This window comes from Paroedura picta, chromosome 1 (genome assembly GCF_049243985.1).
Source record: "Paroedura picta isolate Pp20150507F chromosome 1, Ppicta_v3.0, whole genome shotgun sequence".
NCBI classification, from domain to species: Eukaryota; Metazoa; Chordata; class Lepidosauria; order Squamata; family Gekkonidae; genus Paroedura; species Paroedura picta.
In genome coordinates, this window is record NC_135369.1 from 177,241,507 (window position 1) to 177,258,416 (window position 16,910).

At 48.5% G+C, this 16,910-nt stretch overlaps 1 protein-coding gene across 1 annotated transcript in view; it reads right to left on the reverse strand.

Annotated features, from left to right (window-relative positions):
- Nucleotides 1-14,382: 14,382 nt before the first annotated feature.
- LOC143826018 (uncharacterized) overlaps nt 14,383-16,910 on the reverse strand; it is a 172,385-nt gene continuing 169,857 nt past the window's right edge. Inside the window, exon 5 of the mRNA XM_077314568.1 lies at nt 14,383-14,637. Coding sequence (XP_077170683.1) covers nt 14,595-14,637 — 43 coding nt within the window. The 3' untranslated portion in view covers nt 14,383-14,594. The remainder of the gene's footprint in view (nt 14,638-16,910) is intronic.

Here is a 16,910-nt window from a genome sequence, read left to right on the forward strand (position 1 = left end):
CTGCACATGTAATTATTTTTTTCATAAATAGTTTTAGGTGAACAGAAAGGGGAAAAAAAAACTTCTTGAAGCTAAGGCAATAATTTGGCATTTCCTTCTTTCCCCAAAGAAAAGAGCCAATTCTGGCTTCCTTTACTTCACTAGGACCCATTATGCACGGGCCAGAATGCCCGTGCTGGCGGCGCCAGGGCATCGGGGAAAACCCCCTATGATACACGCCCCCGCTGCCAGCACGGGCATGGCCTGGCCCAGGGCCACGGAAGGCCCGCGTTATCTGAACGCGGGAACTTCCGCAGTCCCTGGGATACTGTGGGCACTGGCAGGGGCTGGGTCAGGCCAGCGCTGTGCATAATTGACAGCGCTGGGCCTTTCAGCCTGCCTGCCCCGACCTACGGTGTCCCTGTAGGAACACCGCACGGCCCTGCGAGCTCCACAGAGCTGGCAGGGGCGTCCCCCTGCCCCCGCCATAGTGTCTAGTGGGGGCCCAACCCCTTCCTGCTCCCCCCTGGCCTCTCCCCACTCCCCCCCACTGCTGCCACTTACACTGCCTGGCAATATCCTAGGCTTCCTGGCCCCGGCACACAGCACGTGTGCGTGCGCTACGCCGGTGCATCCCGATACACACAGGAACTGAAATTGGCGATCGCCATACACCACCATCCTTATATTTATATAGTAGCAACAGGGAAGCACCAAAAGACAGAACAAAATTTGAGTCCAGGAGCACCTTTAAGACCAACAAAGTGCATGCATACTTCCTCAGACAATGAAATAGGAATAGGAATATAAGGACAGAGTAAATTAGCAGGAAATTAGTATACAGCAGCATGTAGATAATGCCACAACTATGCAGCATATCTTGCTAGAAAGCTCACACCTAGAATAAAACTTTGTTGGTCTTAAATGTGCCATTGGATACAAATTTTGTTCTGCGACTTCAGAGAAACACGGCTATGCATTCAATGTCAGAGCGAGTTTTAAAAACTCAGTGATAAAGAGACTGGAAACTTTGGCATAAATTAGAACAGGAAACAAGACTTTCTTTGCAGAGGATGCTGACCAGTGCTGGCGCTGTACTGCGAATGAGGCAAACACCATGTGTACATGGCTAAATTGTAAATACCTCCCGGAAGGCCTGCAGAAAATTTTAGCAGTCCATGTACATCCATCCGTGGCTTAAAGTGGAACAGAAACTCGCAGTGTGCTTGCTCTGTCTTTCTGGATCAAACAAAAATTCATTGGCCTCTTCCATGCATATGCTAAAGTTAACCAATTGCTTTATATGTAAAATTTCTGAGTTAAAGCTGACAACACACATTACTGGAAGATGGATACCGGGAGATGGCCTCTCTCAGTTGGGTCTGTAGGTACCACTGCATCTTTATCTGAAATCGATCCACAAAAAAAAAAAAAAGGGTGATCCCTGACCCCCCCCCCCCCATGGTTTGTTTTGTGCTTATTGATCGCAGTCAATTCTATCCCATTCATGCTCTCATTAGCCTGATGACATCTCCTTTCCTTTCTTCCCTATGCACTTATGATGGTTATCAGACCCATCTATTGGGAAATTATGACTCAGGGACCAATAGTTAAGAAAGAAATGCTACTATTGTTGCTTTCGTTGGCGACACTTTAGCTTCAGTTAGTAGTTATCTGCGGCTTTAAAACGGTGATGAAGTGCTTGGGTCCGGGGAGGCAGGAGATATGGCATAAGAAGAAGAAGAGCTGTTTTGGGGTACCCTGTTTTTTACTACCTGAAGGAGTCTCAAAGCGGCCCACCGTTCCTTTCCCCACGACGGACGCCCCGTGAGGGATGTGGGGGCAGAGAGAACTCTGAGGAATAGCGATGGACCCAAAGTCACCCAGCTGGTTGCACGTGGAGGAGTGAGCAATCAAACCCGGTTCTGCAGACTTGAGTCCGCCGGTTTTAACCACCACGCCACGCTGGCTCACAAGCCGCTTGTTGGAGCTGAGCATATCGAATGAAGATCAATGGATTATTGCAGATTAGCTGGACGATGCCCCCAGCATGGACAATTCATGATTTCTGTACCCTTCGACAGAAGAAAATGAGGGTGTAGTTTGCACGGTACAGGGAAAACAACCAACTTCCCAGGTAAGAGAAAATGTAGCACTGTTTCTAGTGTCAGCTCAACTTCTTCTTCTTCTTCTTCTTCTTCTTCTTCTTCTTCTTCTTCTTCTTCTTCTTCTTCTTCTTCTTCTTCCTCCTCCTCTTCTTCTCCTTCTCCTCCTTCTCTTCCTTCTCCATTTGTTATTATCAAACTGGTTAACCGCTGCTCTTGGGCCAGCAGGCTCACAGTGGTTTACAACAGTATCAATAGAACACAGTAAATTATATAACAGCCCCATTTCATCTCAAGACTAACCCACTATAATCCCATCCCAATCCGGCTCCACAGACCCCGCCCCGATCCCCAATCTCAGGGCAGGTGTTTGGATAAGGAGTTGGATGAATAGTCGGTCAGATGTTTAGAGGAGAGACCCCATAGATCTTCCCTAAATTGGCCTCAACCAAATGACTGGTGGAAGAGCTCCATCTTGAAGGACCTGTGAAACTGTGATAGTTCTGTCATGGTCCTTAGCTCTAGTAGGCATGCAACTCCCTCAAAGTCCAGTTTACGCCATAGCTATGCATCTTGATGTTCCCTCCCATGCCAATCGGCGGGGCCCATCGTGGCTCTATGCTTTCTAAAACTAGGCAATGCTGCCTGCGGGAGCTTTCCGCATTCTGCAGGGCCCACAAAACGGAGCTCTTCTGCCAGGTCTATGGTTGAGGCTGGGGTCTAAATAGAAGATCTGATCGTGCCCCCTCCCCCGGTGCTGAGCAGTGGTACACCAGGGTTACCTAAGGTGGAGGTTATGGCTCCCCTCTTGCCACTTCCCTATTGGATGATATTTATGGGGGGGGGGTTTAGCGGATTTATACCGCCATGTTCGCTGATCTACGCATTGTAATTTTTATATCCCTTTTCGGCGGTTTTAATTGTTTGTTTGTTGGTTATATTTATATACTGTCCTCCCCAGAGGCTCAGGGTGGTTTACATAAAACGTATAAATGATGCATGAAACAATCTGTAACATATAAATAACTGTAACAATAATACTAATAACTGATAGTTGTAACAGTGCAAACAGTACAAACAATGCAACTGTGCAAACAGGTCCAGAGCGCACTGATGGAGTTCTGGGAGGGAGGGAGCGGGGGCCCTTCAGATGCTGTTGGTTATGCCTGGTCTCAACCAAATGCCTGGCGGAAGAGCTCCTTTTTGCAGGCCCTGCGGAACTGTTTTAGCTCCATCAGGGCCCTGATCTCCGGGAGCTCATTCCACCAAATGGGGGCCAGGACAGAGAAGGCTCTGGCCCTGGTCGAGGCCAGACGGGCTTCTTTAGAGCCAGGGACCATTAGCCGGTTGTTGGTGGTGGAGGATAGAGCTCTTTGAGGGGCATGGGCAGGATTGTGGACGATTGTAGCTCACCACGAGCCAGTCTTGGGAGTGGCGGGAAATAAAAATTGAAATAATAATAACAACAACAACAACAACAACAACAACAACAACAACACAGTCCACTGCCCCCCCCTCTCAGCTTGTAGTATGGGCTGCTCCAAGGGAATCCCCACCCCATGATGATGTCATATTTGGGGAATGGATGCTGTGCAAAGTCTCTCTGCCATGCCAAATGAAAAGAGGGGGAACCTGGATAATTTGACTTGGTGGCGCCTCCTGTTAGAACCCTCGATTTAAAAAAACGGTGCTAGGTGGGGAAAGGAAGCTTAAAATGCCTGTTGAGGGTATTGTGAGCAGCGTGTCTGTGGTCTGGTCGTTTTAGTCCCCGACGCGTCGCCAGTTAACTGCGACTGGCGTCTTCAGAGGCAGGACGCAGCAAGATGGGAATCTCTCCGTACCAATGTTTTTGCATCCACTTTGACATTCCCAAAGAGATTCCCATCTTGCTGCATCCTACCTAGGAAGACGCCAGCCACAGTTGCTGGCAAAGCGTCAGGGACTAAGACTACCAGACCACGGACATGCAGCTCAGAATACCTGTTGTGTCCGTCGACCTGCCGAGGATCGCACTTGGGGTCCGAGGCAGAACTGGAACTCTGCAATTGTGTCTGCCAATGAGCAGCTAGATCCTGACCGCAGGATCCAGGCAGTTTAAACTGAAATTGACCTTTAGTGGACCCTGATGGAAGGATCCCTTTGTTTGTGCATTTATTAAGTTGGGGTTCTTTAGTTCAGATTTACTTCCATTTCTGCCTCTTGTACCATCATGTTAGGGTCATGATAAAGAGCTGAAATGAACTCCCAGTGTCCTGGGCTGATTTTGCACTTACCCCCCCCCCCCCCCCGTGGATCCTGCTGAATTCAGATCCATTTGAACCCGGGTCTTTTCCCTTCCCCCCCCCCCCCACATTGAAACAGAAAGCCTTCTGTATTAGATTGTGGAAGTTCAGAGGGGGGAGGGGAGTGCTGGTCACGAAGCTGAACTATCTTTCCTGAACTGGCGAGGGGGGGGGGGAGTCGGGTGAAGTCCAGCCAGCATTAGTGCTTTATTTCTTCTCTTTTGACACCCGAGCCAGCAGCAGTCTCTCAGAGAACAAGGCAAATCTTTGCTGAGAGAAGTGTGGGCTTCTGGAGTGCAGTCACTTTAAAACAGGGAGGAAAGTCTTGCAACAGGGAACCAGGAAGTCTTTGAATTGATGCCCTGGCCAATCAGAGAAGACTGCTTTGGAGCAGGAAGTTAATTTGCAAAAAGCAAAAATCTTTACACTTACTGAAGGTGGTTTTTCAAATATTGTGGCTTATATCCATTCCTGGATATCGCAGGGGAAAGATTGATTCACTGCGGATCAAGCATTCATGTTGCAGAGGGAAAATTTAAAGCGCCCCAAATCCAAATGGAAATCGAATTCAGTGTAGATGGGAGGGATTTATTCAAGCTGGGAGCGGATAAAAAGACCCATGTAGACTCGACGCTGGTATCTGAACCCACCTAACACTGGCACTGATGATGGGATCTCAGTGCTAGAGATGCAGCCCTGGTAAACAATCACTGAAATAACAGCTTTGGAGCCCTGCCTTCCGAGGAGGGAGAAGCCTCCAGAAATCATGCTGTGAAAGCCTTTGTCAATGCATGGATACTTAATATGTTCCATATAGTAATATTTTTGGTGACCATTCCCCCCACCAAGCCACGCAAGAGGACCCTAGCTTCTGTTTCTGAGACCACATTCAGGGTTGTGATCACTTTTGACAACAGAATGAATTAACATACAATTTATGCTTTGATGTTAACTATTCAAAACATTGCATGGTCTGGTTCACAAGGAGCTCATGGCAGATCTTTCTTCCCGGCATCATTAGACTAAATTAGAAATTAGCTTTTCACTTAAGGCAACATGTACCCCTTCCCATTATGAAACTTAACACATTTGCATGATTCCTTGACTGGTTATTTAGTGAAATTAGCTCAGGATAACATGAGCTGCCACGCCCCATGTTTTTTCCCTTTTGGGGAAAACGTTTTTAGATCTGTGTTGTTTAGTGTCAAATTACACCAAGGGCTCTTGCAGATGACTGTGATACGGAGCCCTTTTCTGAAAAAGAAAATATAAATCTCTGTTATGAGGCTCATGCCCAGCAAGGCAAAATTTAGTTTTGGTAGGAATCTGGTAGGAGCTTTTTGAGACACACTCAAAAGGAAAAAAAGATGTAATTCAACTGATGATGATGCATGAAAGTAGATGCAGATAATTTTTTTCCTTCTGCTCCAAAAACACCAGAACTTTAGAGCCTCTGGTGAAGCAGATTGGCAGTAATTCATGTCTGTCAAAATAAAATATTTCTATGCACCATTCATGGCTACCGTTTGGAATTCACTGGTAAAAGATGTAGGAATGACCTCTAGCTGAGGCAAAATTAAAGAAGGGTGAGACAAATTCATGGGTGATAGATCTCTCAGCAGTTATTGGCCATGATGACTATATGGCAGGTGTGGTCAAACTGGGGATCTCCAGATGTTAATGAACCACAATTCCCATGGGCCCCTGCCAAAACTGTAGTCCATGGACACGTGGAGGGCCACAGTTTGGACATACCTGCTATATGGAACCTCTGTGTTCATAGGCAGTATACTCCCAAGTGCCATTTGCTTGGGTACAGATGGACCACTGGTCCAAACCCGTAGGACCAATAGGCTTCTTCTTTTCCTGCCTCAACCATTCACCATAACTGAACTATAAAGACTGAGCAGTGAACTGATTTGCCAAACCCCGCCTGGACGAGCACCTCCTTCAGCTTCCCTGCCGTCCAGCTAGGATATTCAGCGCGGAATTTGCAATACACAGATCACACAAAGCAAGCTTACATTAAACCATTACACAACCGTTTTACAGCTTTCAATCTTTCATAACAGACGAGACAGTGGGCTAGATCGTTATCGGGAAAACGGGCACCGTGCCACCACCCGTAGTGGCACGGTGCCCATCTGCTTCAGTCAGACGCCTCGCCGAAGCTTCTAATTTACACAGAGGAGCAGAAACCGATGTGTTCGAGGACCGTCCCTCAGTTGGTTTTAAGGAAATACCTTGTGTCCTCTACAGCAGGGGTAGTCAACCTGTGGTCCTCCAGAGGTTCGTGGACTACAATTCCCATGAGCCCCTGCCAGCAAACGCTGGCAGGGTCTCATGGGAATTGTAGTCCACGAACCTCTGGAGGACCACAGGTTGACTACCCCTGCTCTACAGTGCTAGCAATCCACAGACCTCCTTTGACTGCTTAATCGTCATTTATGACATCCAGGGTTCATTTCCTCACCTGTGCCTCCTTAGCTGGTACGAGCTCCTTCCTTACATGCACAGGGCTTAATCGGTGAAGGGAGGAACATCTATTAAATAGCACCATTCCGCAAGCGTTGGTGGTGGTGGCAGCGGGGGTAGATTGTTTGTGGAATTGATTAATTCACTGGATTTTTAGCCTGCCCCTCTCCCCAAAGGTCTCAGGGCGGCTTTCAACAAGGAGGATAATCTCACGCAATAAAATATTTAAACGCCTTAAAATGTAGCTGATCAAGTTACTTCAATTGCTCTGTCAGCTAAAAATCTCCCCGGTAAGGTGGTGAAGCCATTCAACATATAGAGCAGCCTTTCTCAACTTTTTTTACCGTTGAGAAATCCCTGAAACAGGCCTCAGGCTTCAAGAAACCCCAGAAGTGGCTCAACTGTGCAGAATATGGTTGGGAAGCAGAGCTGTGTGCATGGCAACCCAGGGCCCCTCCCGTTCCCACCCCTCCAGGCCCAACATTGGCCATTTGGGGAGAAGGGGGGGGGGGGTCGACATGACCATATATGGTCATATCACCTGATAAATGTTTAACATATGTATTAGGATTAGGCAGGGTGGGAGGTTGTATTAGAAGAAGGAATTGGTTCTTATAAGCCGCTTTTCTCTACCCGAAGGAGTCGAAAAGCGGATTCCAATCGCCTTCCCTTCCCACTCCCCACAACAGAGATCGACCCTGTGAGGGAGGTGAGGCTGAGAGAGCCCTGATATTACTTAAGAAGAAGAAGAGTTGGTTCTTATATGCTGCTTTTCTCTACCAGAAGAAGTCTCAAAGTGGCTTACAGTCACCTTCCCTTTCCTCTTCCCACAACAGACACCCTGTGAGGGAGGGGAGGCTGAGAGAGCCCTGATATTACTTAAGAAGAAGAAGAGTTGGTTCTTATATGCCGCTTTTCTCTACCCAAAGGAGTCACAAAGCGGCTTACAATCGCCTTGCCTTTCCTCTCCCCACAACAGACACCCTGTGAGGGAGGGGAGGCTGAGAGAGCCCTGATATTACTTAAGAAGAAGAAGAGTTGGTTCTTATATGCTGCTTTTCTCTACCAGAAGAAGTCTCAAAGTGGCTTACAGTCACCTTCCCTTTCCTCTTCCCACAACAGACACCCTGTGAGGGAGGTGAGGCTGAGGGAGCCCTGATATTACTTAAGAAGAAGAAGAGTTGGTTCTTATATGCTGCTTTTCTCTACCAGAAGAAGTCTCAAAGTGGCTTACAGTCACCTTCCCTTTCCTCTTCCCACAACAGACACCCTGTGAGGGAGGTGAGGCTGAGATAGCCCTGATATTACTGCTCAGTCAGAGCAGCTTTATCAAGGTCACCCAGCTGGCTACACGTGGGGGAGCGCAGAATCAAACCATCTTGCCAGATTAGAAGTCTGCACTCTTAACCACTACACCAAGCTGGCTCTCTGTTAGACATTAGAGAGCTGCCTTCTTATCCCTGAATAATACTGTTTTGGCTATAACAGGTGTCGAAAAATCCTGGTCATTTTTCTGGATTAAGGACATTTGAAGAACAACCGTTGGCTTTTAACACCCAGCTTTTGAGTACCTGAAGTAGTCTCAAAGGAGCTTACAAACCCCTTTCCCTTCCTCTCCTATTCGATCTTCATTATCATGTTGCATATTTCTCTTGACACTGTTTACTAATTTACCACTAATTTCCTTTCACCTTATATCTGCACTCTTTTGATTCTTGTTCCATTGTCTGAGGAAGTGTGCATGCACACCAAATAAATCTTGAACAAATCTTTGTTGGCATTAAAGGTGCCATTGGCCTCAAATCTTGTTCTCCTCACAACAGACCCCCTGTGAGGTAAAGGGGGCTGAGAGAGCTCTAAGAGAACCGGTCTGCAAGAGCAGCTTTTTAACAGGGCCGTGACCAGCTCAAGGTCACCCAGCTGGCTGCATGTGGAGGAGTGGAGAATCAAACCCGCCCCTCCAGCTTAGAAGCTGCCGCTTTTCACTGCTACACCGGGCTGGCTCGCATTTGGAAACTCAGACCGATGGCAATCTCAGAAGACTTCTCTAGGCTTCAGTTCTTTTCCCACCGTGGTATATACCAATGCCCTACGGCATGCCTCATTCTGCATATTGGGTACGATCATCTGTTTCTCCCCTCCAGGTGCTGGTTCTCTTTTTCCTGTCAAGGGAGTGGCCTCCCCTCTTTCCCTTGGGCCAGCATTTACTGGAATGTTTTCATTGGGGAGGGAGGAGCATTTCTCTTGCCACAGTAACTACACACTCCTTAAGACGCAGGTGCGTAGCCGGTGTCGATCTGAAGCAGCAGAACGAGGTTGTAGCCTAGTGGCCCCTTTAAAGACGTTGTTTTTTCTCTTTATTCCAGGTGCTTTTTCTTTATTCCAGGTGTAAGCTTGCGTGTGCATGCACACTGCTTAGCTCTGGACCCCGCAGACGATATTCAACATGGACAGGTTTAATGCAATGGTGCTCTTAGTTCAACAAAGGAGGACAGTTTGTTTTCTACATCAGGGATGCCCCGGGAGCTCCCTGGCCTTTCCCCTACATGCAGCCTTAATGGACTCAGCCACAAGCTATTCCCGGCTTTGTGTGAAAGCAAGGAACTGGCCACTTCCATTGACCTGGGGGTGGCATTCTTGTGTGGTCACCATGCCTTGGAAAGGGGGCGTCTACTCCTGTCTTGAACTCCCTTCTTCCTCTTTCCCCCCCTCAGCCCTCCTTGGGCATGGCGGGGAGGTGTGGCCAGGTGACATCATTCCCAGCTTGGCTCCAGGGCCCTCGAAGCCTGAAAAATGTGGTCAAAAGGCTGAAAAGGTTGCTCTATATTTGTTTGTTGTTAAAGGCAGCATTCCTAGGGTCACCAACATCATCTTGGGAAAAGAGTTCAGCAGTGACGGACTGCGGAGAGCCCGCCTCCGAGGCTACCATTTCCTCCATGGGAACTGATCCCTGTAGTCTGGAGAGTAGATGTAGCTTGGGTCACCAAGCTCCAGGTGGTGGCTGGAGAGATCTTGGGGTTACAACTGATCACCAGGAGACAGAGATGCATGCGCCTGGAGAAAAACTGCTGATATGGAAGATGGACTCTCTGGTATCATACCCCACCGACGTCCCTCCCCTCCCCAAACTCTCCCCTCCTCAGGCTCCAGATAGCTTCAGATATTTCCCAACTCAGAGCCGGCAAACCTAGGTGTAAATCCAGGAGAACTGGGAGATTGGGACAACAACCATTAGAAATCTGTGGCTTACATCAGTGGTCCCCAACCCCCGGTCCGGAGACTGGGACCTGTCCGTAGATCAGTCGGTACCGGGCTGCAGGTCCTCCTCGTCCTCCTCCCCGGCTGCTGCATCAGGGGCTGCCCTGCCACTCTGCTGCCAGCTCACCTTTGGTACTCTCTGGCGGCTGCCATGGCTGGGGCTCCCCCTTGGCATGGCACTGAGCAGCAGGTGCTGCCAGTGCCCGCCTGTGGTCGGCGGAAAGTCAGGGGCACCGGTGGGAAAGCAAGTGGAGCAGGGGCTCAGGCGGCGGCGACGTCCCTCGGCAAAAGACTACCCCCCCCCCCCCGGGCCTCAGTAAAATTGTCAAGTGTTGACCGGTCCCCGGTGATAAAAAGGTTGGGGACCACTGGCTTACATCAGCCAGGCTCTCAGTGGCACAAAGTCGGAAACAACAAGAATGACCTTGAGTGGACGGATTGCTGGGTAAGAGCAGGGAAGTCACCACCACGGCAAAACTGACAAGCTTACTAAACAGAAGACCACCGGAAGAATTTTATGACGGCTGGAATTGTTTCTGAGACTGTCAAAATAATTAATATACATCTTTTTTCTTTGTAGCAGCCAAAATGGACGTCAAATCGTAGATGCGAATATTGTAGGAAGCTTAAGGGAGGGACTCGCTGGGAGAGACTCTGTATAGTTTCAAAGACACGTAACTTTCTAGCCTATGAATTAAAATAAAATGATTTATATATTTAGATAAAATAATTTAGATGTTAAAAACCTGTGGCTTATACACTGCACTCTAGCCCTGGTTCGTTGTGAGATCCGACTGCAGAAATCCGACCACCGCGTTGGTGGTTGGGGGATCTCAAACTGGGTATGCAGCATGTTTGCCAACACCAGTGTGTATAAAGCGTGCTCAGTTGTGATACCTGAATCCCAGAACCAGTCCTGCAGAGGGTAGAGAAGATGTTCTATTAGGAGGTGGCAGACAGACAAGAGGCAGATGAACTATGATGGCCCAGGAAGGATTTCTTGAATGGGTGGGAGTTCATTATTTTTTTTTAATTTTTAAAAAATGTTCATCGAGGGGTGAGCGGAGGGCGGACGGAGAACCCACCACTTCTCAAGGAAGCCTGTTCCACTGTAGAACTGCTCTAAGAGAGCCAGTTTGGTGTAGTGGTTAGGAGTGCGGACTGCTAATCTGGCATGCCGGATTCAATTCTGCACTCCCCCACATGCAACCAGCTGGGTGACCTTGGGCTCGCCACGGCACTGATAAAACTGTTCTGACCGAGCAGTGATATCAGGGCTCTCTCAGCCTCATCCACCTCACAGGGTGTCTATTGTGGGAGAGGAATGGGAAGGCGACTGTAAGCCGCTTTGAGTCTCCTTCGGGTAGGGAAAAGCGGCATATAAGAACCAACTCTTCTTCTTCTTCTTCTTCTTCTTCTTCTTCTTCTTCTTCTTCTAACTGTTAGGAGCTACTTCCGCATGATTAGCTGAAAATTCTTTCTAATTAATTTCAACACCTTGGTTCTGGTCTGACCCTCTGGAGCAACAGAAAGCTACTCTGCTCCATCCTCTATTTCAGGGGTAGTCAACCTGGGTCCTCCAGATGTCCATGGACTACAATTCCCATGAGCAGGGGCTCATGGGAATTGTGGTCCATGAACATCTGGAGGACCACATCTGGAGGACCACAGGCTGACTACCCTTTGACAGCCCTTCAAGTACTTGAAGACAGCTATCGTATGGCTTCTTAGTCATGTCTCTGGGCTGAACAGACCAATAGGTCACATATGCAGCCGGGGGACTCGGACTGCCCTGCTCTGGGCTCTTATTTGGCCTGTGGGCAACTGAGTGGAACCCTGCCTGAATGTTGACAAGAAAGGCCTACATTAAGGTATTATACTCCCTGCTGAGGACCCTCCCTTCCGCAAACATGGGTGCTCCCCAGGGTCTTCCCCCAGATCTCCAGGGATCACCCAAGCTGGAGTTGGCAACCATTAGGGATGAGGATGGCTGGTTCAGTCACAGCCAGGCTCCCTCCTGCCCTTGGCTGAGGCACTGGTCTGGGATGCACTGGCCCCAGCCGGAGCAAGTTGGTATTTGCCTGTGCTGCTGGAACGACGGCTGGTTGTTCATGCGTGGAAGGCAGGCAGGCAGGCAGGCAGGCTTCATCATGATCATCATCATCACCCTTTTCATTCTTATAGCCTGCCCTTCCCTGGTGGCTCAAGGCAGGTCAGATCTAGATAAAAATCCTTCAATAGAATACATTCTAATAAAATGGAGCAATAAAACATTAATTAATTAAGCCCAATTTAGGTTTTAAAATTAAATAAAGCAGTCAGAAGCCGTCCCTTCACAGAACTAAAAATCCTTCGGAGGGGAGGGGATTGGTCGACGTTTGGGCAGCTTTTGTCAAGATGGTTCTTCACTTTCAGACAGAGAGGCCCATGTTGATTTCCCGCCCTCAGCCGTAGGCCTGGTGAGAGAGCTTCCTTACAGGCCCTTCTGAATTTTTTTAGCCCTGGAGGGCCCTGATCTCACTAGGCAGAGGGTTTCATTGGACTGGGGCCAGGGCTGAGAAGGCTCTGGTCGAGGCCAGTTTTACTTCTTTGGGCCTGGAAACCCTGAGCAGATTTTGATCTTACAAAACGCACCCTGGGAGGGGGAGGGACTTAGCAGAAGAGGCAGTCCTGTAGAAACAGAAGTCCCAGACCATTTAGGGCAGGAGTGGCCAAACTTTGGCTCTCTAGATGTTCATTGACTAAAAGCAGGGGCTCTTGGGAATTATAGTCCATGGACATCTGGAGAGCTACAGCTTGGCCACCCCTGGTTTAAGGCTTTGAACGTAAAAATCTCTTTGGCCCCACCTCCCCGAGCTCAGCCAAGTGACTTCCCACTTGCAGGCGGCCTGGGGAAGGCCCCTACGGATGCTGGCACCTGTGGAAAGCTGCTGGCCAGCTGGCCATGCGTGCCCGTTTATGTCAGCGTATGAATGGAGCAACTGGCCAAGCTGGGCTTAATGTGCCCAGCAGCTCAGGTGAAAGAGAAAAGCTTATGTAAGCGTGTAGGACACTGAGGATTCAGGGCAGAGGAGGCACACTGTGTTGCGTGAGCCAGAGCCTGCTAACCTGCCGACTCAGGTTTCCTTGGGATTCTGTGGTTTTACAGCTCATCTCCTGGAAACAGAGATCAGTTCCACGGGAGAAGATGGCTGCTTTGGTGGATGGACTCCATAGCATTATACAACACTGAGGTGCCTCCCTGCCTCAAGTCCCGCCCACTTCTGGCTCCACCCCCCCCCAAATATTTCTAGGCATTTCTAAGTCCAGAGCTGGCAGCCCTACCACTGACACAATTGGGTACAGCTCTTTTTCTACCCCTCTTATATGGCAGCACAGGGGAATAGGGGGTGGGTCCCGGTCGGTGCTTAAATATCTCTGGTACCAGCCTTACATTATGGCACATGTGGCCAGGCCCAACAAATGGACGTTTGCGTCAGATCTGGCTCTCATATGTAATGCGTTCAACACCTCTGCCCTGGGGGCAACCTGTGGCGAAGTGTAATGTTGTGCAAACTGAAACAATTCCTCCTCCCCCTAAGTTTACATAAGCAGCAATACTGTAGGAGGGGAAAGTGACAGACTAGGAAAAAGATCCAGTTGTGGTAGACAACTCATACGATCTTGAGCTTTTGAAGAGCTATCTGCTGGGCTCCGGATCTGAAGACCCCTAGACTCTGTATAACAATTCCTTCCTCAAACTGTGAAAGCCAGTTTGTGTAGTGGTTAGGAGTGCAGTCTTCTCATCTGGTGAGCTGGATTTGATTCCGCGCTCCTCGACATGCAGCCAGCTGGGTGACCATGGGCTCGCCAGAGCACTGATAAAGCTGTTCTGACCGAGCAGTGATATCAGGGCTCTCTCAGCCTCACCTCCCTCACAGGGTGTCTGTTGTGGGGAGAGGAAAGGGAAGGCGACTGTAAGCCGCTTTGAGACTCCTGGCCCTATTCTGCACATGTTCAATAATGCACTTTCAGTGCACTTTTGCAGTAGATTTTCTTGTTCTGCACAGGAAAAAACCAGATGCAAAAGCACACTAAAGGGTATTATCCAACATGTGCGGAATGGGCTGGTAGAGAAAAGCGGCACATAAAAGCCAACTCTTCTTCTTCTTCTAAATAAAGAAACTCTTCCCTTTCCTATTTCATTTGTCGTCTGCCTATATTACCAAGCTGCTCATTATGTTGGTGCCCTCGGTTGTGCCCTGTGCCTTTAGAGCGCCTGCCCTAAGAAATCGGGGCCCGAATAGATCGGCAAGCGAAACCGTCCCGAATGAATGGCTCTATCCTCGCATCTCTTCCCCGCCCCCAACCCCAGCTGGTTTACCTTCGTAGCATCATCCTGGAAAATCAAAGGCATGGACTGGCAAGGTCTGCAAAAACCTTCCATTGTTTGGCCTCGGGATGAGTTTCACGCCTCTTGTGAAACCCAAAGCCTGACAATTTTCTTTCCCTTCTTTCAGGTTTCATCTGGCGATGACACGGGGCGCTCCTTGTCAGCGCTAATATTAATAAGAAAAAAAGAGAGAGAGAGAGAGAGGGAGCCCTCCTTTCTGTTAACAGAACACTAATGCTTTGCATTTGAATAACACGTTTGATGGGAAGCTTTGCAAGTGCCTTAACACATTAATAAACGTCTCGCCTCACACCCTCCGGAGGCTCGCAAGTACCTTTCCCAGGTTGCCGATGGAGACACACCGGCGGAGATAGCGTAATCCTGACGGCTCATGGCACCTGGCGCTCAGGGATGACACCCTGCCGAGTGTCCTCTATCCCGAAAGAGCAGGTTTGCTCCCAAGCCCCAGGGCTGTTTCCAGCGTCACACGAAGGCCCTGGCGTGACCCTTCTGCTCCGTGCCGAGGAGGAATGGGTACAGACGCCAAGGGGAACAGAACCTGCCCAGTGGATGGGACCCTTTCCTTTTTGACTCGGGTTCTGTCGAGCTGCTGGAAACGCTACAAACCGTCTGGGGAAGAAGTACAGTGGAGGGGTAAAGCCACGAAGTATGCAGCTGTAGGCCACTTTGCTTTGGTCTCCGCCCGCTGAAATCAATTGTCTCCCGGTTGGAGCCGCTTGGCAAAGACTAGCGTTGGCTTGCTTTTGGTAAAGAAGACGCGCACCCTTCCTCTCCAGACACGTGCAAGGCAGCTCACAGCTCAAACCGTACAAGAGAACCGAGCAAACGACACTAAAAGCCCATTTCCAAAAGCCAAGTCGGACCAATAAAAACAAAACAACAACAACACCAATGAATTCCAAATGCCAACTGGAAAAGCCGGGGCATAAAACAGCAATCTAAAATGATGTTGAGGAAATATTCCTAAAGCCAGGGCTGTAGCCAGAATTTTTTTGTTAGAGGGGCAAATTTTTGGGTGAGGGGGAAGGAGAGCAAGGTGGACAGCTGCCCATTGTGTGCCTGATCAGAACTGCCGTGCTTACGTTTTCTGCTGTCCTGCCGTTCAGCTCTTGACATCGAATATGCGAACAGGCATTTAAACGCGTAAGTATATTTAAGAAACGAAAATTCGGCAATCGCCGGAAGGAGATTGGTTGCTCAAAGCGATTGACAGTGGTAGGTAGGCCAAAGCACAACAAGCCTAAAGCACAAGAAAATCAGAGTCCAATAGCACCTTTAAGACCAACAAAGATTTATTCAAGGCGTGGTCTTTTGAGTGCATGCACTCGAAAGCTCACGCCTTGAATAAATCTTTGTTGATCTTAAAGGTGCTACTGGACTGTGATTTTGCTGCACTACTTCAGACCAACATGGCGACCCACTTGAATCAAGCCTAAAGTGTGCTGCTCTCTATCTTCTCGCTTTTCCGGAAGTGAGTGAGGAGTACAAGACGTGCAAAAAGCAGCCAGAAACATGTGAGGCAGCTTGAGAGGTGTGGAGTGCTGGTGAGTCACGATTAATTCTAGCTCTTTGCCTTACAGCAGGTTTCATGTGATAATGCCCAATGTGCGGAAAAGCCCTTGATGTCCACCTCTAGTTACGAACCTGACCATTTTCCGAGAAATATAGAAGCTATTGAACTGTTGCCAAATAACCCAATACACAGGGCAGGGTTGTGCATTTAAAAATATATGTTTCACAGAATGAAGACAGAAGGAAGGGAGAATTGGTGGAAATTACCCACCAGCACATACACGCCTCACTTTTCTACTATTCTTATATAGCTAAAGAATATTATCTGACAAGTGGATCAGCAAGTCACCGTGCATCAAAGAATGCAAATCATTACCAAATGATTTTCTGTGTTTCCTTACTAAAAAGCAAATCCAGTTTTGTCTCTTGCTCTGCAAAAAAACTATGTACAGCCCACCACCAATGTCATTTCCAATCTGCATGCTTGTAGGGCATTACCTGTTCTCTGTAGCTGATCTGCAGAGCAGACGTTAAGACCAACACCCCTCCCCACGCTAACTTGGCAGTAAGCACCTTTGAATGTACTGGCAGACATGCTTAGGATCATAGCAAACACTTCACCCTTCAACACAGGGTCATTCGGCAGAACAAACTGGGTCAAAGAAGCATAAAATGATCAAAGGTTCGGTCCAGGGGCACCTTTAAGATAAGGTGACCAGATTGTCCCACTTTTGGAGGGGCATCTGGGGGCACCTGGCAAATTGTACTTATGTTGAAATTAAAAATATATATATTACAATAATATTTTTGCATTCTATGCGTTCTATGAAAATTTTTGTTGCTCTATATGGACCAAATTTTAAATAAAAAATGTATCCCGCTTTATACCAGTGTTAAAATCTGGTC